This window comes from Polyodon spathula, chromosome 8, assembly GCF_017654505.1.
Source record: "Polyodon spathula isolate WHYD16114869_AA chromosome 8, ASM1765450v1, whole genome shotgun sequence".
Taxonomy (NCBI): domain Eukaryota; kingdom Metazoa; phylum Chordata; class Actinopteri; order Acipenseriformes; family Polyodontidae; genus Polyodon; species Polyodon spathula.
Genome location: NC_054541.1, coordinates 35,775,216 through 35,802,728, shown reverse-complemented (window position 1 = coordinate 35,802,728; position 27,513 = coordinate 35,775,216). Strand labels below are relative to the sequence as shown.

The window sequence follows — 27,513 nt, the reverse complement described above, 5'->3', positions numbered from 1 at the left end:
TCTTGATGACTGAGTAGACTGTGCTCACAGGGATATTCAGAGACTTCAATATTTTTTTCTACCCTTCTCCTGATCTGTGCTTTTCAATGACTATCCCTGATATTATATATATATATATATCTATGTGTGTTCTGTTCTCATGTATACTCAATAAAAGAGTTCATTTTTTAATTATATAACTTAATTCCGCATTCTTCAACTCAACAAATACAATTCAGGGCGGAATGCGTTAATAAAAATGACAAAAAAATACAACATCTTCAACGCTTTCCCTTTTTAGGATATGAAACAAAATACAAAATCAACTTGTCATATAAGTTTGTTAGATTAGATTTGGCCAATTTAACACAAAGTAAAAAATGTTAATGATAAAATGTTATGTTTTTTGGCTTCAAACTTCTAAAATAATAGTTTCTCTCACAATTGTAACATGAAAGTTGTAGGTTGTTCAGTTCTCTGATCATAGCCAAGATTTTCTTTTTATTACATTTTGTTATTGTAATATACAATGGGAATTGTTATCAAACATCTTACATGATATATTAAATGCTGACATAAACTACATCTAGCATCTAAATCACTGAATCATTTTTTTCTTCTATAAAGAAGCTATAGTTTATAATCCTTATATATTTGCATCATTGTTTTTCCAGCATGACAATGAATCGTTGTACCCTGAGTGATATTTGACATTAAGACATTGTAATGAGTAAAAAACAATTTACAATAAACCTGTTTAAAATTAAATGATTAGAAAAAGTAGATCCCAGAACACACTGGATTAATGAAGCTAGGTAAGTCATAATGGAACTGAAAGAAAAGATGACCAACAGTTTGCTTCAGCTTTTTGGAGCATGTAAGAAAGATCATTTAAAACCATCCCCACATCCCATCCTGTTTACTATAAATAATTCCCATCTAGCTCTACAATGAAACTGGGAAAATTAAAGCACCATGCAATTCTTCTGCAATCATTGTCGTGTATTCTATTGAAGTGATATCAGTATGACCTACAACAGTACTGTCACATCACTGTACACATGGGAAACAGAGGCATGTTGAAGATCCAACACTGCATTTACTGTTCAGTTTACTGCACACCAGACACAATCCCACAAGATATGTATTTGTTCTTACACAGCACTGTAAAGGATTATTTTTTCAGTTTACAATGCTACATTGCATAAAATAAAATATTTAAAAGCAAGACATTTTTGTAATTTTAACTTATTTTTTTACTCTCAAATTTAGTAAACAATGGGTATTCCTAAGGATATAGTCCATGTTGGCAGATCACGCAAACACGACTGATCTAACAGAAGCCTTAACCATGGAAAAGACCTTAAAATATGAATCACAATATGCATTTTTTTTTCTGCGATTTACTTTCACTAAGTTACCTCTGAATCATAATGGTAGGGCATTTTAAAAATAATAAAAGTTACTGAAATCATTTTTAAAAATTGCCAATTTCTGGAAATTCATGACCACTTTCAAACTTGTAGGAACAACTATTTAAAAAGTAGTTTCATACTTTCAGTAAAGCAACTTATAACGAAGGTATGATGGGTACTAATACTTTGTAATTACCAATGTAAGGTTAAAAAAAACAATATCACATCTGTTAATGATTTTTCCATATTATGTAAACGATACTTACAACCAACACTGTGACAGGAATAAACCCATATTGCATAACCCTACTCTCACAGTTGTTTCGGCAATCACAGTCAGGGACAGGAATGCAGAATAGTCACATACCAACATTTACATATAAACCCTATTCTTATACTTTTTTCACAACTGGTGGATTTTTGAGGAGAATTATGATTTTACATACCACTACAATCTTCCAATTTCATGATACAACTATTTTGTTCTATGTTAATTTTGTTTTACATATACACTGTAAAATACAGACACAAAGCAAGACATGAGATGACCCCTGAACCCATTAACGAGTAAAATCAGTAGCACATTCACGTATCATATATAAAATAGTTTTGGCAACATCAATAAGTTAACTGCAGCACTTTCAAGAAGGACAAAAAGACTTAAAGTCTTTCTGAGCATAACTTTCATTGGTTTAAAAGCAAAATATAGGTAGAGTAGCTAAGACAAAAGACATGATTAAATCACTAAAAAATCTTCTGATGCAATTTGTTTAGATAGAGATTTTTTTTCTAAATTATTTTGTAAAATTTTAGGCTAATCTTACAAACCAGGACCAGGTTTGCCCATACAGTTGGCAGTAAAAAGGCACATATACTGTACCATCACTGTAAAATACCAACTAGGGCTAATACCTAATTTTGTGTGTGTCTGTACCATCAGTTGTTCAGATCACTAAGCTCTAACAAAAGAACTAGTGATTCAGCATTCATAAAACTCTTGGACTGCACTAAATATTAATTCTGACATTCAGTAACCTGTTACAATCAGATAATGTGATAGAATTGACAAGGCAGTCGGTATTTTTATGAATCTCTGGAGACATTTAAAAAATGTACATTTTTAAATGGTATGTAAAAAAAAAAAGCCCTTAAAAAATATCAGATCAAGGTAAACAGCAAACCTACTAAAAGGTTACAGAAGTCGTGACATTCATGAAATCTTATTATTCCAATAGGTGACTGAAGCATTCTTTATTTTTAAAAATACCTGCAGAAAAACACAAAAGTTGCAATCAGTGTATCTTAGCAAAGAAGTAAAACAAACAAAAAAAAGCAAACCAAGATAAAAAAAAAAAAATTAAAAATGTAACCTAAAATAATTCTGACCACTGCAATTATTTTTCTAAATAATACTTCAGTACACTTTAATCCAATTACAGGCAACTATAAGACTGAACTATGATAGTCTCAATAGAAAGACCAATGTGATTTTGCTAATTTAATCTAACATTATCTATGATATTTGTCACTGTTGAGAAACAGACCTGTGAAATTAAATTATACCAACTAGGGGCACTTGATTAAAAAGCCAGAGGTAACACTTTCTGACCAAAACCACTCAAGCTGGATTTTATCATTACAAACTCACTCCCCCCAAAACGGGTAAGTAGTCATTTGACCATTACTTTGGAACTAGAACCTTTATAAAAATATTTCTAGTTGCTATTAAATAAAATACTAAAAAGGTGCTTTTTCCTTGCTCTGCTACAGTGCGATGAGGTCAACCAGGTTGCCTTTTGGAGGAGTCATGCTGTCAGGGAAGAAATACACCAGAGTGTCAAACAGCTGAGTCCGCTGAGCATAGGTCTGATCCACGTTTGAAAAACCTGGGCAACAAACAGTAAACATGTTGCTTTACCAAACTTTTGCATTCCTATAAAAATAAACATGTGCCTAAAATGTAACTTTCCATTGAATCAGATGCATGCACTACATCCCCCCACTTCATACTGTTCTTGTACAGAAAAGCAAATAATAATAATACTACATTATAAAATGCACTGCTATATATATATATATATATATATATATATATATATTATATATTATATGATATTTTACCAAGGTAATCTAATAAAATATCTGCATACTGCTGGATACAGATATAGATATGTAAAAATTAAAATTAATTTACAACCACAGAATTTTCAGCAGTGAAACTATAAAAATGTATTATAATTAATAATTAACTTAATTATAAAAATGTGAAAAAGAACAGCCAAAGAAAGCAGTTAAACTCACACAAATAACAAATACAACCAACAGAGCTGTAATTAAGGATTTTTTTTTTTTTCACGGTTATAACAGATTTCAAAATTTCAATGAAAAGTACCCATTGCCGTGTAATATGCATTTCCCATTTGTATCACACAAAAATGAATACAGCAAACGTTTGCCTTACTGACTGTACACCTGTTACACTGTATTTAAGAACCAGGCAGGCAGTTTAGTTTGCTTCCGGTAAATGATTGAACAAACTGAATAGAGTTGCAATTTTGTTTTTTTAATGTTTTGTATGAAAATTACATCAGCTGCTAAAGGTTCAGTACAAGGGGACATTTCAACATTCATATGTCTCTTGTTATTTTTACATGTATATGTGCTTTTATTTTGTTTGATAATTCACCGATGTGAAAATAGAATATCTTTAAAAAGATGGACAAACAAATAAAATATTCTGCAATTTAGCATTCACTGTTTGTTTCTCAGGTAATCATTTCAATATTTAGGAACATTTGTTGTATAATAACTGTAGAGAAAATGATACATTTTGAATGTGACAATGCTATTGGTTTCTGCTATAATTACAAGCACAGTAGTCTGTTCACTTACCCAGTGGTATGAAGTCTGAGCTGGATCTGAAAAGTGCTGAAGCCAGGAGTTGAAACTGAACAGTAAATAAACAGATGGTAAAGCATGGGAATACAAGCATTTTGTTCCACTTCATAATTCATAATACAAAGAACACAACAACTTAATAGATATTGTTTGGCATTTCTAAAAGAAATAGGGTTCATCCCAGGATTTGAAACATTTTCATTAAAACAAATTGGCACCCGGTCCTCAGAGAATATAAGCAACCCAGGATTGCGAACAAAACACTTGCAAGTTTCTAACCCTGAACGTTCCTTATTTAAAAAAAAAACAAAAAAACACTGTACATCACACACACACACACACACACACACACACACACAGTGCCTTGAAAAAGTATTCAGACCCTCTAAGTTTTCAAATTTTGTTGCTTTAAAGCTTGCGGTTATGACACTTTGAAGTAGAAATGTGTGTTATATAAACAACCTACTCCACACATTCAAAGCAAAACAAAAAAAGAAGTAAATAGATCATTAATATGAAATAAAAATGGAAAAGCCATGATTGCATAAGTATTCAGACCATTTGCTGTGGCAAACCTAAATTAATTCAGGTGCACAAAATGACCTTAACTATCCACACAGTTAGTTGAATGGCCTCTGTCTGTGTGCAATAGTAATGGTTCTCATGATTTCATAATAAAAACACCTGTCTCTGTGAGGTTCCTTGGTCAGGTAGTGAATTTCAAGCAAAGACTCAACCATGAAGACCAAGGAGCTTTCAAAGCAAGTCAGGGATAAAGTCAATGAAAAGTATAGATCAGGAGAAGGGTAGAAAAAATATTGAAGTCTCTGAATATCCCTGTGAGCACAGCCTACTCAATCATCAAGAAATGGAAGATGCATTGTACCACCCAGACACAGCCTAGATCAGGCCATCCCTCCAAACTGAGTAGCCGGGCAAGGAAGAAACTGGCGAAGGATGCCACTGTGGCCAATGACTACTTTGAAAGAGCTACAGATTTCAATGGTTGAGATGGGAGAAAATGTGCCTCAGTCAACAATATCCAGAGCACTTTACAAAAGTAGCCTGTATGGCAGGGTGTCAAGAAGGAAGCCATTACTAAAAATAAGCCATCTTAAAGCCCGCATGGAGTTTGTAAAGAAGCACCTGAGTGATCTTTTTTTGGTCTAAATGGCAAGCGTTACGTTTGGCGCAGACCCAACACAGCACATCTCCCAGTCAACACCATCCCTACAGTCAAGCATGGTGGTGACAGCATCATGCTATGTGGATACTTCTTCTCAAAGCTACACTGGAGTGGCTTAAGAATAAGAAAGTGAATGTCCTTCAGTGGCCCAGTCAAAATCCTGACTTCAATCCTATTGAGAATCTGTGGAAAGGCGTGAAAACTGCTGTCCATAAAGATCCCCAAGCAATTTGAGAGAGCTTGAGAAAATCTGCCAAGAAGAATGGGCACAAATGTGCACTAAGCCGGTGTGCAAAGTTGGTAGAGACTTACCCAAAAAGACTTGCGGCTGTAATTACTGTCAAAGGTGCTTCCACTAAACATTGAGTTGATGGGTCTGAATACTTATGTAATCAACATTTCAGTTTTTTCTCTTTAGTTTTTCCTGACATTTACTGTAACTTCTCACCCTTAGAAGTCTTCAGTTTGAGCATTCAAGTTTTGAATAAAATATTCTGTTTAAAAAAATGTGTATGCATCACTTTGTAATTTCACAAAATGGGACACCATAGGAAGGGTTTGAATACTTTTGCAAGGCACTGTGTGTGTGTGTATATATATATATCTATACCTAGAGAGAGAGAGAGCTACTGTAAAAATATTAAGACAGACAATGACTGAAAAATGTCCCATCTCTTTAGAATGCAGCAAAAATAAATCTAATTTAAATACGAAGTTAGTGCATCAAATGGTCTCTGATAGGAGGCTACGACGGTGCAGTGTTGGCAGCTTTGTAAAATTTTTGCCACAAAAGGGTTCATTTTTCTTGTGTGGTACCCACAAAACAAACTTCACCAAGAGAACTATGAAATACAGTTGTTTGCAGAGTATGAAGCCACTATCTGAAAGCATCAAGTCTACCATCACAATACCAAAAAGTCACACAATCACAACATGGTAGCCATCTTAGGTCACAGGTCAAAGTGAATGGTGCCACTATATTTTAATGATATTGAAAATATGAAGTCTTCATCCAAATATGAAGTTTTCATCCGAGACACCAGCAGTTGAAGAGGCAGCGTTAGATTGACAAGAAATATAAAAAAATATATAGAATTATTATTGCATATTAACTGCATAGGAATTCCACATACCTCTTTCGTTTCTTCAGGGTCTGAGTGATCCACAGTTACAGATAAGTCATTCTGTAAATACTTCAAAGCACTTAGAGGTTCTGTCTGAGCTTTTTCTTCAAACCTATAAAAAAAAAATGAAAAGAAAGCAAAAAAAAAATTATATATATATATATATATATATATATATATAAAATGTTTACATTTCTGATTATAGACCACATCCCGTGACTTCAGTGGCAATGTAATGTAGACTATATACTGCATACTATATACTGCATAGGATAGGTTGGAAGTTAATAAACATTTACAACTCTACAGATGTAGTAAGTTTAGTACATTAGGATTTTATGAAGGGATGAGCTGGGGAACTAAAGAAACTGTGCCAAACACAGCTCTCAATGTGCACATATTTAATTTCCTAGTGTGTGTGTGTGTGTGTGTGTGTGTGTGTGTGTGTGTATACACACACACACACACACACACACACACATATATATACACATACACACATACATACATACATACACATACACACACACAATATATATTTTGAATAAAAACACAAAGTTTTCTTCTTTCCAAATGGCACACGCGATTGGTAAGCATGGACAATCGATGAAAAATTAACCAGCAATGTTCTTCATTGCAAAAACAACCACATGAAATACTGGGTTAATACAAAAAATAAGTTCAAATTGTTTGCCCACAACACACTCAAAAATCAATCAATAAAATCAATACAAGCACCAGTTTTATCACAAAACTAAAACTAATTTGTTTTTATAACGTGTACATTGACAAATAAGAACGCTGGAAAAGGAGCAAAATACGAATACTCATTGACTCAAATACATAAAATACTGTTAATTAAAAAAAAAAAACATACAAATACAATAAAAGGCAACTCTATTAATATCAAAAAAGCTTCACAACTGGTTTTAAAATGAATAACGTCATAAAAAAAACTGTATGCATTACGGTTACCCTATTAAAAAAGAAACATTAATTGAAATGTGCACAGTACTGTACTAAAGCAAAAACAGAAAGTGCTGAACACAGACCTTTAGTGTTTGCATACCTGTATTTCCTAATGAGGTATTTGCAGTGTCTGAGGAGGTACTCCTTGGATGGGCGGCAGAGCTTCAGTGACCAAAAATCATCCAGTCTCATTTTAGGGGAACAAGATTTGCCAGGATTTCCACCAAACAAATAGTGAATCTGTATATAGGTAACATATCCACAGCTTAAAGACTCTGGCCTATACTAAAGTTACACTTATAAAATACACCAGCCTATATTTTCCTGTGGGCAAACCACAAACAATGGCCCCTTCCATATTAAATGCATTACATGGGCAATTCACATACAGTGCAAAAAATGTGCCCATTAAGTCAGGTAGATAACTAATGCCTTTAAAAAGAACAGATTTTAAAGAGTTACCATAAGTAAAGAGTAAAAAATTGTAAAACAACCAAGATCGTGGTAAGATATGGACAACACATGATACAGCCAAGGTAAAAGGTGTTCTGTAACCATTCAATATCAATTAACCACCTAAAGAGAATATATTTGGAGCATTGGTAATGGTACTTGTTGCTTAAGTGATAAAGTACCATTTTTTAAATCTTTTTATTTCACATCACATATATCTGGAAATCAACTTAAGGTCTCCTTTAAAAAGACCACTCCAGAAATCAGATCACTTTGGTAATGTGCAGAGCACCGCATTCATTAACAATGTACCATTTTAGAATTAACAAAGGCTGTTGCAAAAGTTGTAGACTTTAGAAATTAAAATACAAAAAAAAAAACATTTTACCATCGCTCTTTACAAATTACCTTGTGCAGTTCATCATAAACCAGCTGGTGGGCAAACCGTGGGCAGGGCTCCTCCTCCAGTAGACTTTTATTTGCATTTTCTTTTACTGCCTGATCATTCTTGTAGACACATGACCTTAAAAGAAAAAGAAAGAAAAAAAAGAAAAATGCAATTCTCAAGCAGACAACCATCTATTGGTGGCTTAGTGGTGTTATCAGTAGATAGCCCATGAAACTGAAACATGCCATTAGAAAATTGTAAAATTTTATAACAAGGAAAGCTGCCATTGTCTCAATCAAGGACCAATCCATGCAAAAGTCACCTGGTAGCAAATTCTCCTATGACCCTGGGTGCAGACATATTTATTGCTGTACTGCAGCATACTGGAAAAACATTTATTTTGTTGAGATTAATCACAGGTTAACTCTCATTCACGACTGCACTCACAATTCACTACAAAGGTGGCACACTTAAAACCAAAGAAAGTGAAAATCACGAAATTAAATCAAACTAAACTGATAAAAGAAAAGATAAGATAAATAATTGCAGATCCATCCCCCCCCCCCCCCCCCCCCCCCAATATATAAAGAAAAAGAAAATATCTGGTAAAGACTTCTAGTCAAAATATTTGTCATTGAGCTTATTTTAGTATTTTCTATTACCGGAAGAGAACCAGGCAAACAATGACATGTGATATCTGTCTTTATGGATATCATTTCTTTAAAACACACTGTTTTTGTATGCAGAATGCTCTTAGTAGACATTGCCTCAAAAGATCTATATAATATTTGACCACAGATGGCATTGTTTTTTTTGCTGTCTTCAGTGCCCTCTATGGTACATGGTGTGTGTGTGTATATATATATATCTTATATGTCTTATATGTCTTAAATGTCTCTTACCAGCTATTTCTGGCTATGTCATATATCCAAAACGAGTTTCTCACATTCTCCTCCCGTTTATCCTTGTCCTTGCTAAGCCCAGAGAGTACATGGATCTCGTTCAATTCTGGGTCAATGGTGGCTCTCTGAGTAAAACCTGTCATTGGGACTGGTAAGACAAGAAACAACCTAAACATACGGCAAAGTATTCTTCCATAAACTAATCAAATATGTAGACAGAGGTTGTTTGTTTCAAAATGTAACCCACTTTTTAACCCAAAAATAGTATAGTTGAAATGATGTTGCAACAATGCACAGAATATTCAGGAGCATATTTGCTAGACAGATAAACAGGCAGAAAGATTTGCAAACAACTATGACTATCCTGTTTTGGGCTACTTTGTTCCCATGAAATATATCTGCCAAACACATTCTGTTCCTATGCACTCATAAACTAAACTTAGAAAACAGATCATTTTATTTTAGTTTGCTAAGCAAGGCCAAGGAGAGACAACCCAGGGGCAGATTACAGCATTCAGACAGTAGCTTTTTTTGTATTTCAACTAAAAGCACCCTGCAACTTTCCCCCCACCATAACAACAAAATATATTCAATACATTGTTCTAATAATCTTTTTTTTGTGGTACATTTTGCATGTCAAAACGCATAAGACCAATCAAGATAATGTGCGGTTAGCAAATTACAGCGAAGTGTGTGTGTGGTGTATTGCCGAGATCCAAGATTATAAGCACAGCAAAAAAAAAAAAAAGCGTAAAGCATTCTGCAACGTTACTTAAATCATATAGGATTCTCTGTCAAAACCGGGAATAGCGGCAAGTATATCCTTCTATTCACAGATAAAGTTTAAGATGACAAATCACAGTACCTCTAAAATAAGACGTGTAGGAATGTTCTGTACTTAACTGCACACTTATTTAACTCTACATCAGCGGCAGTAAGTGCAATAACCTTGACGGCGGAAAGGGGAGCAAATGCACCTACATACACGGTTATCTTACAATTTAAATAAACAAACAAATAAATAATAAAAAAACAGCCGATAACTGCATTGATACAAAATATATTTGTAAAGTAAACGACATACCCATGCCAGAGTCCTTTTTTGTGCCATCAGATATGATTTCTACATGGTCACTGTCCACATCGTAACTGAAGAAGTCATTCAAGTAAGTTTTGGATCTCTGCCCCCCAAAGACATACAAGCAGCGGTTTTTCTACAGGTTAAAAAAAATAGAAAATTATTACACACACACACACACACACACACACACACACACGCTGACAATTACAAAACAATAAAAGTAGTACTCTTATTTGAATTCCTTTAACAAAAATGTAATCCATGACAGTAAAATGTTTTTTATGAAACATTTAAAGTAGTGGGTCAAATTTCTCTTTGGTTATTCTTTTCCCTTTTTATAGAAGTACCACAATAAAAAAGGTGTAATTCATTAACAAAATGAACATGCTAATACACATAAATATTAAACAAGTCAGGGTCCCCAGTGGCTCACCTAGTAAAAGCACTGCTGCATGAAGTGCAGGGCGAGTCATGCAAGTGTGCTACAAATTCAGCTTGCACCAAGTTGCAGATCTTGGCTGGGGGCCAACAGAGAGTGCTGCACTGGGTTTGAGAGGAAAATCAACTGCTTCCAGTTTACCTCATCACTTAGAAAACTAGATTTTTCCAGAATCAATTAAAATGCCACTGAACCCAATGTAGGTTGTCTGTTACTTACAGTGTGAAAGAGCATACAGTGTCCTATCCTTGACTGGACATCTTCAGGACCAGCGTTGCAGGAATCTTCCCGGAGAAGTTTCCATGTATTAGATTGACAGTGATAGGCATACAGTCCACTGAACTGTGGCTCATTAGTCCGAGTGTCATCCACATTGCCACTGCAAGTTAATATTCTTCCGCCAAATGTGTAAATCATGTGTTTTTCAGAGTCCATGCACATCTAATTCAGGAAGAACACAAAATACAAAAAGGCCTCTTAATTCTACAGCAAAAGAACATGCCTTCACCACATACTGTATCCGTTGTGCTGTATGTTAACTCATTCATGACAACAGGCGTCTGGAGCCGCACTTCACTTTCTCATCTCACAAAACTTCCAATCTTTTAACCGGGAAACCCATTAAAATGGAAAATGAATATTAAAGCAACTGCGACGCTTAGAAGAGGGCGGCCTTTATACGAGGGCAACCTTTATTTATAATACTACGATTTTTAAATGCTGCATTTTATTACATGATTTCTAACATTTTAGAAGTATCGCGGATGCTTATTTTCTGTAATACGGTAGCCTACCTGTATGTAGCAGCGTGTGTGGCTGACCTACTTTGACTACAGTACATTTATCAGTGACAGTTACCGAGAGCCTATTAGGTGGGAGTTGGAAGGTCAGAGGAGTACTGTACCAGCGAATCAGGAGTGTGTATTGATTGTTATGGGGCAGGACAATGGTGGTGTGGCAGTTAAATCCAAGAGTGTGACATAGATGCTTTTCTGCACCAAACATTACCTCAGGATATCAGCTTGATTTCTGTAAAAACTACAATATATCCTACTCGGTTATTTTTTTCTCACTGTAACTTGATTGTTTGTAATTTCTCTGAAAGAGAAAACGAAACTGAATCTTTTCATATAGTAAGCACATTGTTTTTATTTATATGGGAATTACAATTGAAATAAAAACAAAACCACCTATAAGAACTTCAGAAGGACTGCTGTTCTATATGTAGTTTATCTTGGATTTTCTTTCAGAACTGTACTACCATAAAATAAAATACGCTTACTGTGTGTGTACATTATTTTGTAATTTACGCGCTAGATTGAGGCTTCCGACTCTTTGTACATAGTCAGTGTTTATTTGTTTACTGTGTATGTTTTTTAAGTAGGGGGAGAAAAAAAAATACCTTAATGTTTCTTTATTGATAGCGGCGTTTATTCGAGGGCGGCCTCTATTATAAAGCTGATATATGACTGCGGTGTCAATACGAGGACGCCTTTAATTTGAGGGCGGTGTGAAATTGAATACGGTACCTTAATAAAGCAGGTTACACGATCTCTGCATAATCATCCTGTATTTGTTCACAGACGCAACAACACAGATTACATTCTTGACAACAAGTATATACACAGTGCCTATAGAAAGTCTACACCCCCTGCACACCATATTCCACACTGTTAAGGGAAGAAAAAAATATATATTAAAAATACAAAACATCATAATTGGATAAGTCTCCACCCCCGAGTTAATATTTGGTGGAAGCACCTTTGGCAGCAATTACAGCTGTGAGTCTGTTGGGATAGGTCTCTTCCAACTTTGTGCACCTAGATATGGCAATATTTGACCATTTTTCTTTACAAAATGGTTCGAGCTCTGTCAAGTTCCTCGGGGAGCACTGATGTAATGCCACAAATTGTCGACTGGATTTAGGTCGGGGCTCTGACTAGGCTACTCAAGGACATTTACCTTTTTGTTCTTTAGCCACTCCAGTGTAGCCTTGGCTGTGTGCTTTGGGTCGTTGTCATGCTGAAAGGTGAACTTTCGTCCCAGTTTCAGGTTTCTTGCAGAGGGCAGCAGGTTTTCCTCAAGGACTTCTCTGTACTTTGCTCCATTCATTTTCCCTTCTATCCTGACAAGTGCCCCAGTCCCTGCTGATGAGAAACATCCCCATAACATGATGCTGCCACCACCATGCTTCACAGTAGGGATGGTGTTCTTTGGGTAATGCGCTGTATTGGGTTTGCGCCAAACATAACACTTTTTGCCACATTTCTACAGAATGCTACAGTGTTTTTTGCATACGTCAAATGGGATTTAAGGTGGGCTTTCTTGAGTAATGGCTTCCTTCTTGCCACCCTACCATACAGTCCAGATTTGTGGAGTGCTTAGGATATTGTTGTCACATGCACACTTTGACCAGTCTTGGCCATAGAAGCCTGCAGCGCTTGCAAAGTTGCCATTGGCCTCTTGGTAGCCTCTCTGATCAGTCTCCTTCTTGCTCGGTCATCCAGTTTGGGGGGATGGCCTGATCTAGACAGGGTCTTGGTGGTGCCATACACCTTCCACTTCTTAATAATCGTCTTGACCATGCTCCAAGGGATAGTCAAGGCCTTTGACATTTTTTTATACCCATTCCGATCTGTGACTTTCAACAACTTTGTTTCGGAGTTCTTTTGAAAGCGCCTTGGTGCTCATGGTTGAGTTTTTGCTTTGAAATGCACTACTCAGCCGAGGGAACATACAGGAACTGCTGAATTTAACCTGAAATCATGTGAATCACTACAATTTAACACAGGTGGAGGCCACTTACCTTGGTGTGTGATTTTGAAGGCGACTGGTTACATCTGAGCTAATTTAGGATTGCTATTACAAGGGGGATGGACACTTATCCAACCAAGCTATTTCAGTTTTTATTTTTAATTAATTTTCTACACATTTCTATAATTTTTTTTTCACTTGGAAGTTTTGGGGTAGGATGTGTAGATAAATGAAAAAAAAAAAAATATTTTAATGCATTTTAATTCCAGGCTATAAGGCAACAAAAGGTGAACATTTTGAAAGGGGGTATAGACTTTCCATAGGCACTGTATGTATATACTATTTATTTATTTTTAATCTTTTTACCTGGTGATCAAAAACAAGCTTGGGTCCAACATCAGCTGATGTATCTTCACTAAGTAACGTCCATATGTTGGTGTCAATATCATAACGATAGAAGTCGCTTTTCAGAGATTTGCTGTTCCTCACAGAGGAGTCCAAATAGCGCCCTAGTGTGTAGATCTGCCTTCTTTGGGAGTCTATGCACATTTTATGGCAGGATCTGGCACTGGGACCATTCTGTGAAAACAAGGACAGTGAACACACTCAGTTTAAATGAATTTCAACACAAAATTAGCTGATTGATCCCAGAACTGTCAAGAATCCCAATGTTTGTTTTTTTTTTTTTTTCAATAGGGATTAGTGAAGTTTAAAAACAAAAATCAATAATGCAACACAGAGCATGCGGTTATAAACCACCAAAATGCTCATGGTTTTGAGTAAAAGAATCTGTAGGAAGACCACAATGTTCCATGTAGTAATCTGCATTACGTAACAATGAAAGGGCAAATTTGACACTGACAAAGAACAGTGAGTCACAGTCACTCTTGGACAGAATGACCGGAATAAGTCAGCGCTGAAGATGAGGTTATTGTGCGCTTGGTCATTTAGACTGGCTGCTTCGCCACTTCTGTTGTCAAAACAAACAGCGCTGTTATCATAGAATTTAAACTGAAAAAAAAAACCCTCTTATTACTGTTGACCAGCATTTCAGCAGTGTAAGTGTACACTATTTGAAAACAGAGTATAGAACCAGATTTCATTAATTTAAATAATACAAAATTGTACATTTGAGACTTATATATAAAATTGACATGCACACTGACTTATTTTGAAATTATTTTGCTAGCTACCATCGGTTTAAGTCAAGTAGTTGCTCATGGATTAAATTATAGTTAATTTTGTAAGTATATAATCATTGGTCACGCTTTATTTTAAGGGTTGTTTTTTTTTTTTCTTTGTTTGTTTATTAACTGTTAACAAACAGCTAATAACAATGTTAATGTACATTTATTTTCTGTTAACTGTTAGTAAATAATATATAATAGGGCAGTTAAAACAGCAAACACCAGAGCACTGTGGATGATCAATAGTCAGTCAATCATATGCTTGAAATCGGTTCAAATTGTTACTATAGTAAGGTTTAGCAAATTAAATTAGTTTTTTATTACCCTAACCTAAAAATTAACAATGTTTGTTTTTAACAAAAAAAAAAAAAAAAAAAAAAAAAAAAAAAAAAAAGGGCCACTGAAATAAAGCGTGACCTAATCATTATTCTGGTAAAGACATGGTTAATCCATCTAGAAGGTTTTGTTGATTGGCTTTATTTGTTTTTTTCTATTCTCTCCCTTCTGAAAACCCATCTAAAAACAACAACAACCAAAAATTCAAGTGTACACTTCATAGTCTGATTCCTCAATCAGAAAGCGATTGAATTTACCTCTTTTTCAGTATCCCTGGATATACAGAGCCACTGATTATCTTGAACGCTGTATGCCCAGAAATCGGCCAAATCTTGCGTACCATCCCAGCCACCAAACAAATACACGGTTTCTGTAATAAAAATTGAAAATATTATGGGGGGGGTAAGCTTTGTAAAAGATTACTGTATCATAATTAAGATAACAAATAATTTAAAACATGAAAATAAATAAAAATAAAGAATGTTGCAATATTCAAGTCCAGGGGTGGCTAGCTCCCAGAAATCAAAGGGTTAATAAGCTCTGACAAGGCAGGAAAACTATATTTTGTTGTTCAATCCATGATTTTGGTAATTGAAAAGACACAAATCTTATAAATTCACGGTCCCCCCAAAAAAACAGTGTTTTTGAAAAACAGTATTTGTATTTTATTCTGGATTAAAATATTAGCAAGGACAGGTTTATCAGGATTACCAAAACTGGATTTTAAATATTAAATACCAAAACTTTAGAATCAATATACGTTTAGAGAAATATATCACATGAAAGATCCACCATAATTGCTTTTTTTTTTTTTGTAATTTTAGTGTTAATACTCTGCAACTATCCCATATACAAAAAACGCTACAGCTTGCTAAAGCATGTACTATGGTATACTACTGGAAACTGTAGTGTTCTTGGATGGTACTATGGTTTTTATGTGGGATCGGGCCATGTGCTGTAACTAACAATTCATTCTTTAAAATGAGCTGGACCTCCAACTTTTCAGCTAAAAAATTAATTCATGGTGCAGGTTTACTAAGCTTTGCTAAAGGAGTAAAAACACTGTTAAAACTATACAACAAACATTGTTAAAAAGGGTAAGAAACCATTTTTTTAAAAAATAATTACACAACAATTATGGAAAGCCAAGTACCGGTAAAACACTATATAACTTAGGCTTTTAAAACATTTACTAAAATGCAGATACACTGCCCAACTATTGAGGATTGAGCTTGCAATGCACTACAGGCAGATGACGTGATGCATGCTTGGGCATATACTTTGGACTTAGATTAGCATTACCAAGAAGACAGTAACACCGATGACAATACTTAAATAGTAATACTGTTTGCAACTTCCAAACATCAGTTTTGCATTATTAATCAATCATGTAAAAACTTTTTATAGACACAGTAGTATATCAAAAATGACCAAGGAATACTAATACTTTATAAAATTGAGTCTATTGACACGTTTGATGATCTCGCTGTGTACAGTACCACAGAGCTGCTGGTGTCTCAGTTGTTTCTTTCTCTTTTTTTTCTTTTTTTTAACTGCAGATTTCTGAGTCAGGAAATACAGTTTTGCATACAGAGAACTGATGTGATCAGCAACAGAAAACGGAAGACTTTACTTAAAGATAAACTTTTTAAAAAGTGTCTCTGCCTGGCTTTATCACTGAAGTATCTTTGTCATTGAATTAAAGACACACATACAGTTTGAATTAACAACAGACCTTGCTTATTGCTTCTGTTTCCTTGCAAGTAATCGATGTGAGTTGCACAGTCATGACAACCACCAAGTTTTACAGAAGTCTGTCTGGCAGTATTCATTGGAAATGTGAGAACTAGTATCACTCAGAGACACCATATTTCTGACAAGCCAACATGGATCTTAAGTTTTAGATGGAGGGGAGTTCGATTTCTGCTTTCAATTTTATTAACTGGTAAAGTAAGCAATGTACAAGATGACATTTGCACGGCAGTTTCTGAAGGACCCCTAAGCCGGTTGCTAAGTAACATGGATGTCAGTACTAAGAGCTTTAGGGAGCCAATTAGAATGCTATAATACAACTGTCATCAACAGAAATATCTATTTAGACTAATACAATTATTAAAAATTAACAGGAAATTATACACATGGTATAAAAATAACTGTTCTTCGCATTGAGTATCCATCATTTATTTATTTTTTTCAACAAAAATTTTAGCTTAATACCCCTTTGGTGTAGCGTCGTAGCAGTTGGCATCTCTAACGAGGAAGAATTTCAAACTTACCTTCTAAAATGCCATGCACAATATAAACGTTTTCAGATTCTGTGTTTTCATAGAATATATGGGCTTTAAAATTTAGCATTTTAGGTATGTTTCCCTGACAACAACTTTAATAAAAAATTTTAAAGCGTGACATTTTCAGCAGTTGCTCATAACAATACTTCATTAAATTATAATTAGACTCCTCTTAAAGAACAGTCAGTATTCTAGCAGAGTGAATTTTTATATTTCAGACTGATCATTTTATAGCTAAAATCTGTGCCAGGGTGGAATGACACAAATCCAGGTCAATGATGACTTGGTCATTATTTCCCAATAATATCCTATTATTGCTCACAGGGAATACATTTCAGAACCAGACTTCCTGTTAGGGGCCAACAGGGTAAACTGGCAGATATGGTGCATTTAGATATAACAGCAATTCCACCTCCTCACTGGGTGGTTGGTTTCAAGGAAGTTCACAGCTGTTGCTGCTGCACTAAGTGCATTCCCACAAAAGACCCCTGATTATGACTGAACATGTTGTATCTGACCAGAAAATCAGCAAAACACAGACTCTTAATCTTTGCTCACAAATGACTTCAAAACGATCTGTGACAAGGGCTTCTGTTAATACTTACAGGCAATTGACCATACAATTCCTTATTATAAATGATCATATGGATTAATCTAAATACCAGTACATTTTATCTGGTGTTCACCCAATACATAGAACATTATGAAATAAAAAAAAGACAAGTTTTATGTTTAATAGCAGTGCTTAAGTACAATGTTCCTTTTTGTGACTTACAATAAGTGAACATATTGTTTGTACGGGGTCTCTTTTTAAGGTGTGTCCAATCAGAAGAGATACCCCTTAACACAGTTTGTATCAATCCAGAATAAAAACTACTGTATATACTCTTTTCCCAACCTGAAGTTTTACTCCAGGTACATCATGAAAACACATGGTCACTCCTGACAGATTTTTTTTCCCCACTACAACTTAATTGAAGATAGACATGAAAAGGTTAGCATTATGCAGGATAAACAAAATTTGAAAAAGGGAACAGAACAGTGTTTTGTTTCAAATAAGGTTATTGTAGTTCATTAAGTCTAATTACCCTTCTTCTCTGGCACAGAGCTTAGTGTTTCAGCCCAAGAATGGGTCTCTGATATACAAATTCTCATAGCTTACAAAATCCACATAACAACAACAGCCTTGTTTATAGATGTACACAGTGCAGGATCTGGCATACACTTTACATCCTTTTGGAGTACTGCCAAAAGGGTGATGCCCACATACAGAGATTAATGTTCCCAGTCTGGGCTCAACACCAATCCTAAAAGATTAACTAAATATTTCACACATTTACCAATTTGCATCACATGCTATTTTTGCAGTCCTGGCATGACCATAAGTACATAAAAATCTGTTTGAAAACAACTGAAAATCATCATAATAAAAACAAAACAAAAAAAAAAAAAATCACATGACAAACCAACAATCTGATCAACCCCTATTATTTAATTTTCTGCAGAGTGATTTAACTGGAATAAAACTAAACAATCATCAGTAAAACTGCCTTGCATCAAAGGCCAGTCCATACCTGTCTGGACATCTATCACCATCTGATGTCCTCCCCTCATTCCTGGCCTGCTATCATCTCCATCACCTTCAATTAAAAAAAAAAAAAGTGTACCGCACATTATATATAGTCTACTAATTCAACAACACTTCACATCAAACCCTACAATAGCAAAAACGGGTAACTAAATAAAGGATAATGTGATTAACAGTTAAGGCAATCATAAAATTATAGTCCCAGACATCAACAAGGAGAGAACACCTTGGCAGATAAATATTTACTATATAACATAGACCCTGGTCTGGTTTCAGCAACCAAAGTTACTTAGCAAAGCACCATAACACATGTTCACAAAACAGCTAAAGTAGAAATCGCCTAAGGTTGTAATTAAGGCCATGGTGAATATTTTAATCTTATAGTTTAGAACAATTACCATACAAAGTTTACCCATTACAAAAGATATACTGGTAAATTTTAAAGGATTATGGTGAAGTATACAATATAAATGTACTGTTATTTTACCTTTTGTAGTTTTTGGAATAATCTGACTCCATCTAGGTTTATATTCTTGCTGGCTGATGTACTGGTTAAATAAGCCGTCTAAAAAAACAGACAAAAGAACAATTTTATTTTTTTTTTCCAGGGTATTTTTCCCTAAAGAGATTTAACATTACAGCCCTACTGTTTTGACTTAATACATAGAAAAGGTAAAGAACACGTAAATGCTGATTTCCTGCCTAGGTTTCCACAGCCAGCAAAAATCTTGTATGCCCGACCCCACGGGATCGTGCAGAGGGGGAGGGTGTGTGATGATGTGTATGTACCAAACGTCAATTTGGAGGCTTTAGGACCCTGGGGCTAGCCACACACATTGTATATATAACAATTGCTTATATGTAATATTATAACACATATATTATATAAATGCTGTAACAATGCTTAATTGTATAGTTAAGTAACAATGCTTAATTGTATGGGCAAATCAAAAAAAGGTTTTAGTTGGTGTGTTCAGGGGAGAGGGTTGAAACGGAGAGCGAGGAAAGAAACTGATCGGTGGAAAGGTGTGTAGAAACAAAGGTACGAGTTCTGACAAAAGTTCTTGAATGTGATTTGGTTTAGGTGATTTATGGAATTGATTTAAACAGGGGAACAGGCTTACCCTGCCCTGCTTTAGATAGAACTACTGTTAACCAGTTTAATTAGCGCCTAAAGAAGGGCTAGGTTTTGTTTTATGTTTTTGTTTGTTTATAACTTCTGTTTGCTAATAAACGTACGCCACGGCGTTTACAGAGCACTTCCATTGTGTCGTGTAATAATTAAAGAAACAGACACCTGTTTTGAAAGAACAACGTGGACTCCGGCTGAAAAGGTCAGAGTACATCACTGTTTGCTAATAAATATATTATATATATATTAAAGAGACAGACATATACTAGTGGGCTTCACATTACACGAATGGCTATTTGTGAAAGTCAACAAAACAAATCGAATTCATACCCTGCAGACTTTAATTATAACTTTCTGAATTTACATTTTTCAGTGCTGTATACAATGAAGCCGTAGATCTATAAAATAAAATGTAGAGTAATAGTTCCATAATCCAATTACCATTCACAGCCTTGTCTATTAGTCCCTCACAAGCATCAAAATCTCCCTTCAGGACCAGTTTATTGTGAAGGTCAGTCAGCATCGGGTGTTCGAGAGCGATCTTTGTCTTCTTCTGCAGCGACTCAAATGCCTCAGTGTAGTTGTGCTGGCGGAAGTGCTTCAGACACAGCCGAATGGCTTCCTGTTCACGGTACTACTAGAACACAAGGAAAGCCCATGAGGTCTCTGAATTAATCATGTAGCTTCAATTTAGAACAACAGCATCTAACCTATGCACTGGAAAATAACGTTGTTTATGTCCATGTATGTGTTTTGAAATGTTGAACAATGCGAAGCTCTTTACTGAATGAACCTTAATTCTTTCAGCACCAAGTAACAGAAAGACTATCCAGGAGAACTAACGAGGTTTAGAGTATTGCAGTGAAAAATAAAAAAGGGTGTTATACATATTAGTATATTAGATTGGATCCTATAGAGAGGTCCACAGCTTTGAGTGGCGTTATGTACATGTACAGTTGTTATGTGCATCAGTTTTGACTATCCCCTTTTAGTTGATTGTTTAGTTGTGTTCTAGACAGGAAGAAAAAAAGAAGAGTTTTGCGAAGACAAAGAGAAATTTGAAACAATCAAAAACAGCTCTTATACAACTAAACCTGAAAGTTAAAGCATAAAATCAAAAGTGGCTCCAATACAACTAAAACGAGCAATATGACTTGTTTTTTAAATTTCAGGTTATGTTATGTTTGCTGATTAAAGCTATTGACTGCTTGCATGTTTAGTGGCAGTCAATACTACCCACAATTATTTTTGTCTTTGCAATGCTGCTTCAATGCAATTGGATTTTTCTTAAAATCTTTAACCTAGAAAATATTTTGTGTCATTATTGCAAGTTCTCTTAATAGCTACATATTAAAAAAATAAAAAAATAAAGAAGGCTCACACACATACAGTACCAGTAATTGAAACCAGTAATACTGGATGAAGTTCTGTTCAGAAACTGTATTTAAACCATGCAGGGCTAAGAACAAGCAGGACATTATTTTGTAAAACACCCACAGGCTACTGCTGTTTTTTCACATGTTTACACAACTACAATACTTGAAAGAACAATCCTGCATTGTAATAATTTGCAAGTAAAACATATTTTCTAAATCTCTGCTTGCATAAATGCAAGAATGTTGTTTGAAAAACAACACGTCAACAGATGTGTATTATGAAATGTATTATGTCTGCATAGTTACTGGTTTCATTGGTGCTATGTATTGGGGGGTGGGGAGTGATATAATTCTGATTACCCGAGACAACATTGAAACACGGCCCTACCTTGCTGTACCAGTTAAGGCACGGCTGCACCACATCAGGTTCATCAATCCCATGCAGTTCAACATACCAGATACTGAAGTTGAAACTGGGCCCCCAGGACATCAGTGGAACTGTTATGAAAAGTTTCACTTAGTGAGAGTCTCTTAATTTAGGACTGGCAGGGAGGAGGAGGAGGGCACTGTACACTTTTTGATCAACACAATGGCATTTTTATACATCTTAAAATATGAACATGCCATCCTGTAAAAGTACTATAGCCACCAAATGTCTTTTTGTGACAGATTATTATGATCCTCCTGCGAGCCACAGAGAGATTATTATAACATTTTAAACCGGTGCTCAATTTACACAAAGCCTATGTCTATTTGTACAATAAACTAGGATACAGTAAACTAGTCACAAGTGTCTATTTTCACTTCCGCTATGGCGAGTAATTACATTTTGAAAATCTAGGGTTTTTCTTTGGCTGTAAGCATACACAGTGTGTTGCGCATACTTGCTGTATTTGATGATCATTCTGGACAACCCCTACCTTGATCTGCCATTAAAAAAAAAAAAATCTGAAACTGTTCTTATCATTAAACGAATATGCTGAGATTAGGTGTTAAATGCAATAATACACCAACACAACTTTAATATTTAACATGACTCTATAAAAATATATACGACTGATTTATCTATTCTTGTATTAAAATTATTAATATAAAAATGCAATGGTAAACTTACTATTACTAAAGGGATGACAAATGACTGGTGAAAGTATCACATAAAAACCCAACTGAAGTCAATAACAAAAAAGGTTTAAATAATTTTTATGAGAATAAGAAAATGTAAATTAAATTCTTCACTTATTTTAATGAATCTTACCAATCTTAATGAATCGACATGGGAACATCTGTTCATCAATTTTATGTTTCAAAGTGAATGTTTCTTTGTTGTAATCATTTTTCAGGCCACTACAAATAAAACAAATACACAAGAAAGTAAACTACACGCAGTACATTTACAAATATTTAATATGAAACAGCAAACAGCATGAAATGCTTCCTTTGGCTCTATTATAAATAGGTCAAAGCCTAATGTAACTAATTTGTTGTAATAACAATTTAATATTGTTTTACTTGACAAAAAGATCCCCGGTGACACAGTGAAAGAGGAATGGCATATCTAATACCATGGCTTGTAAACATTAAGTAAATAAGAAATGTGCAAAATTGAGTAGTGATTGTAAAGTATGACGTTTGTAAGAATTTTTTTTGTATTATTATTATTATTATTATTATTATTATTATTGGAAAACTATTAGTCACAGGGACAAGCGAATGACAGAAAATAATGAAATTGACATAACTGATCCGCAGTAAATGGTGACAAACCTAAATACTGCCACCATTTAAATACTACACAGGCACCAATAAAGATGTTGTTTAATGAAAGTCACTTTTTTTTTCTTTAATGATTCACTCAATGTAGGATACAGAGCCTCCACCAGTTAGATCCAGGCTGGTAGTGGAGTATAAATCACTAATAGGATATGAGATGAAAACAAAGGCCCTCACAAAACGTTTAATTTCTACTGGATGGTAAACTGAACTTGACAGATACCAAAAAATACAGCTGTGTGGATTTAATTTCAGTAAGTGTGGTGTGTTTATCATCTACAAATAGAAAAATCACAGAACTGGACATATGGTCCACTAGAAAGACTTAAAATGTTTAAATATACTTACCTGGATAATAGTTCTGTCATATTTTCCTCACTCATCCCTCCAAAAACCTTAAACTTTTTCAGGTTGCATACATGAGTTTTCTCATACTTTCCAAAAGTAATACTCTGGACAATGGCAGGCTTCTCCATTTTCAGACTCAAGTACTAAAACACAATTAGAAGAAGAGAAAGATAGAAACAGACTTCATCACTTCTGAAGCATTAAGGTTGTTGCTGGTGTATAGCCCTCACAGATTTTATATGGTTGATTAATTAAATTCACAGTCATACACCAGTTTATATAATACAGACATACATACTATATGTATACAGTGGGATAACGTATTTCTGTCCATGTAATGTTCTACCCATTAAATGTGGCTAAAAGTACCACGTATAGTATTTATAGCTCAGCCTATCAGGTATCACTACAGTGAAAAAGTAGGTCACAAATGCCATAACATCTTTTATAACCTACATTCATATTAAATCATATTGAAAGACAGTCAGATATTTAGTATGCATAATCCAGAAACTCCAAACCTCACATGACAAAAAATATACCAGTCACATTGATTCACAGTAAAATAAGAAGTCTGAAAAAACACACTTGATTCCAAGTCTGTTGATTCCATGACAGTTCCTAAAAAAATAAACGATTGCAACTTTTCTAAACTAAATGTAGTTGACTTAAGACTACTTAGATATATATTCATTTTACATCAGACTTGTTTAGCTTAAAAAAAAAAACTTTTTTGGAATGATTCTACTATTTTTCCAAGGGGATCTAAAATTAAAAAAGGAAAATCCAGGCCAGTCCTATACTGCTTGTTTCTGGTTAGCTCTTGGGCATTGCATTTTTTAATTATACTTTATGGACAAAGCGTCAATAAACAACTGAGCAATTTTACTGTGTAAATTCTGCTTATACATTTGCAGTATCTCAGAGAACAGTACCACCATCAAGAAATTTTCAGATATAGTGTATAACTTTTTGTCACCCTTCATATCAATGTTTTTTTTTTATTTTGTTTTGTTTTTTTTAACAGATGCTCTGCAAATTGTACATTGTATAATCAAGTTAAATACTAAAGCTTTTCAACAGTGATAAATCTTTACACAAATGAAGCTAGTACTGGAGATTTTTATTATTTAGAATTCTGCATTTTGTCTTGCTAACAGCAAGTACACAAAATGTGTTGCTAATTCTGAAAGCAAAATCCTCTACCGTACAATCAACTTCCACTTTCAATTTCCTTTAGTCTAAACCACGAGACTGACTTTGGAACACTACAAAGAGCTGAGGTTTGAAATGAAAGTAACTTTTTTGACATTAAACCTTTTTTAAGCCCTCTAATTTTACAAACCTGAGGTTTACCAGACAGAAACATTGAGAGAGAGAAGCAAGGAAGTAGGCTTTCACTATCTTTTCAACTACACATATGACAAAACACTCTCTTTGGGCAATGAGGAGGGAGCATTATTCAGTACACAAAAGACATTGACAAATAAGATTACACACTGTTTTAAAACTGCTTGGTGTTTCAGGTTCCTTTAAACACATTTTATTGTCACATGTAGGCTTAAGGGAGAAGAAAATAGATATCTGAAATAAATTTAAAAAGGCATGTGTTACTTGTGGAGGGTAGTTGCTTTCAGAAGACCACCGAGAAGACTGGTCATTAGGTTTATCAGCCAGAATGTTCCTAAAATACAATTTTGGAAAAAAAATGCATTAAATTAATTCACAAAGCAAACAGTATTTTAAACAATTAATCACAGTGAAGTCAATGTACAATATCTGAGTCTTTTCATGAAAATGCAATTTGTTATAACAGCTTGTTTAAAATACATAATTACATAGGGCTTATATATAGCCTTGAAAATATGAAGCCACCCCCTTAAGTGGTTTCTCAGATATTAACCTACGACACTGTGGCAGCAGTTTTATACAACAGGCATGAAAGGGATCACATTTTTGCACAATACCCACACTGAACTCGACTGAGAATCCCAGAATTACACCTATGTGCTGAAATATGAAGCCAGTATCTTGAAGCAGTAGGTCTTTATCACCCAGGAAGCAGAAAGTCACAAACTCAACATGGTGGCCATCTGGGTCACAGGTCAAAGTGCAGTACACTTTTTCTCCCCAGAAGTTATATTGAAAATATTAAGTTGCTAGAGATGCTTGTTTACTTTCTTTGTAGTAATTATTGAACCAGGCCCTTTCTCCTCCTTTGACATTTCACTCACACCATACACTGTTTGTTATTGTATATGCACACTATAGCGTTCTGTACTAATCAGTCACAGAGCCTCTGCTGAGGAACTGCTGGAAACAAAATGGTGCAAGTGGCAATTATTTCTTTTTTTATTTCTGAATGTACAGAATGATGATTCAAGAAATCAATTTTCATCAGTGCCCTGGAAATGGACATGGTAAAGTTAAAGCTGCATCACCATGTGGATTATTGAGGGGTAACCTATAGCTGTTTTATTTGGCAGCTATTATAAATTTTACACCACGAAAATTGCGGTTTCTAAGATCATGCAAATGTGAATGTACAGGACAAAAAATATTAAAACGAAGTGTTTATCAGATTGTTTATCAGATTTGGTTTCGTTTTTTGGGGGGGGAGGAGGGTTCTTTCCTTAAATGCAGGGTAATCCCACCTTGGAAACTACATATTTTACCTTCTGTGTACATGCTACAACCGAAGACTACGAAAACAAAATGCAGAATGATATCAGGAAAATCTCCCTTTTATTGTTTTGACACAGAACTAGCGCATGAAATGGACCACATGGGGGTTACTTTTGAAAACCACCACACACAGAGGTATAATATTTTGAATCCTGGAACCTGGGAGTTATGATTTACTAGGATGGTGCCTAGTTACATTAGGGCTGCCTTATTGTTGACAGTCGTATGAAAAGTGAATTATTATGTGAACAAAAAAACACTGCTTTCCAAAATAAATAAATAAATAAAATAATATTTTACTGAAGTTTGAGGTGTTCAGACAAGTATGTATGTATATTGCATAACAGTTTAATAAATACTGTCGGGACGTACCGCGGCTTTCATGGAATGTTAAGACTATACAATGTGTCTTATCCAATGTGTCCTATCCTAGCAGTCGTCGGCTCATCGTCGCAGAAGAGAGAATACACATAGAACTGGTAAAGTCCACTTGTCTTTCGAAGAGTTTAAATATAACATGCAACATTTTACAAACCGGGCCTATCGAAATTCAATAGGATAATTACGGTTTTTTTTTTTTAATCCAGAGAGTTAATTTGCTATTTTCATTGTACTATTGTGTAAATATGCCCCGGTGAATCACGACATCGTTAAGTGGAAAATTTGATTTATTATATATTTTTTTTTTTTTTTTTTTTGAGTATCAAAATAGCAGTATTTCTGCACTGGTTAAAATATTAACGTAAAAGCGGGACTTCATTCGGGGACAGGCCATGTATGCATGCATTTAGCAAAACAGAGACATAACGTCGAGACACATCTGTGTGTAAGCAATACAGGAATTCCTAAAATCAAATTACGAAGCGTTACTCACTCTGGTAGGTACGTAGAGGAGTAAGAGCTCCATTTAAACACACTGTAGGAAAGGACTCTGTTCTCTGGAACAGCCGCCATCTTGTTGAGACGAACCCAACAGCGGGCTGCCAGGGGCGTGGTAACAACTCTTAAAGAAACAGTACCACTACTAATGACAAAACAAAGTGTTTGTTATGACTGATCAAGTAGGCCATGCGGGTAGGAACATTCTTTTCTTAAGTAGACTTCAAAAATGCATATAAATAAGTGTCACTTGCGAGCGGGATCCTGCAAATTACCGCATGTTTTTTTTTTTGTATTTGTTTAAGAAGGAAGCAACACATGATGCACTGGATTGTG

The 27,513-nt window shown here is 34.8% G+C and overlaps 1 protein-coding gene across 2 annotated transcripts; it reads right to left on the bottom strand.

Annotated features, from left to right (window-relative positions):
• Positions 1-110: 110 nt before the first annotated feature.
• On the bottom strand, positions 111-27,262 carry LOC121319871 (muskelin). Of its 2 annotated transcripts, none has more exons than XM_041257779.1 (18): positions 27,173-27,262; positions 25,228-25,297; positions 23,614-23,756; positions 22,751-22,839; positions 21,884-21,993; positions 20,561-20,753; positions 19,475-19,552; positions 18,974-19,039; positions 15,369-15,481; positions 13,955-14,167; positions 11,054-11,275; positions 10,399-10,528; positions 9,315-9,462; positions 8,433-8,547; positions 7,672-7,811; positions 6,612-6,714; positions 4,287-4,341; positions 111-3,280 (listed from the first exon to the last, which is right to left on the bottom strand). In XM_041257779.1, exons 1-18 carry the CDS (start codon positions 27,250-27,252, stop codon positions 3,159-3,161), a joined length of 2,190 nt encoding a protein of 729 aa, XP_041113713.1. In that variant the 5' UTR covers positions 27,253-27,262; the 3' UTR covers positions 111-3,158. The 2 variants fall into 2 exon arrangements, with proteins under 2 accessions (XP_041113713.1, XP_041113714.1); XM_041257780.1 differs by having other exon boundaries at positions 111-2,661.
• Positions 27,263-27,513: the final 251 nt, after the last annotated feature.

What these genes read in the sequence shown, in the direction of transcription:
- LOC121319871 (XM_041257779.1), bottom strand. Translation starts at nt 27,252, where the DNA reads ATGGCGGCTGTTCCAGAGAACAGAGTCCTTTCCTACAGTGTGTTTAAA. An exon ending in GGTGATAGATGTCCAGACAG is followed by an intron (nt 15,482 to 18,973) that starts GTATGGACTGGC and finishes TTTTTATTACAG; the next exon opens with AAACCGTGTATTTGTTTGGT. An exon ending in ACTGTATGCTCTTTCACACT is followed by an intron (nt 10,529 to 11,053) that starts GTAAGTAACAGA and finishes TTTAACCTGTAG; the next exon opens with AAAAACCGCTGCTTGTATGT.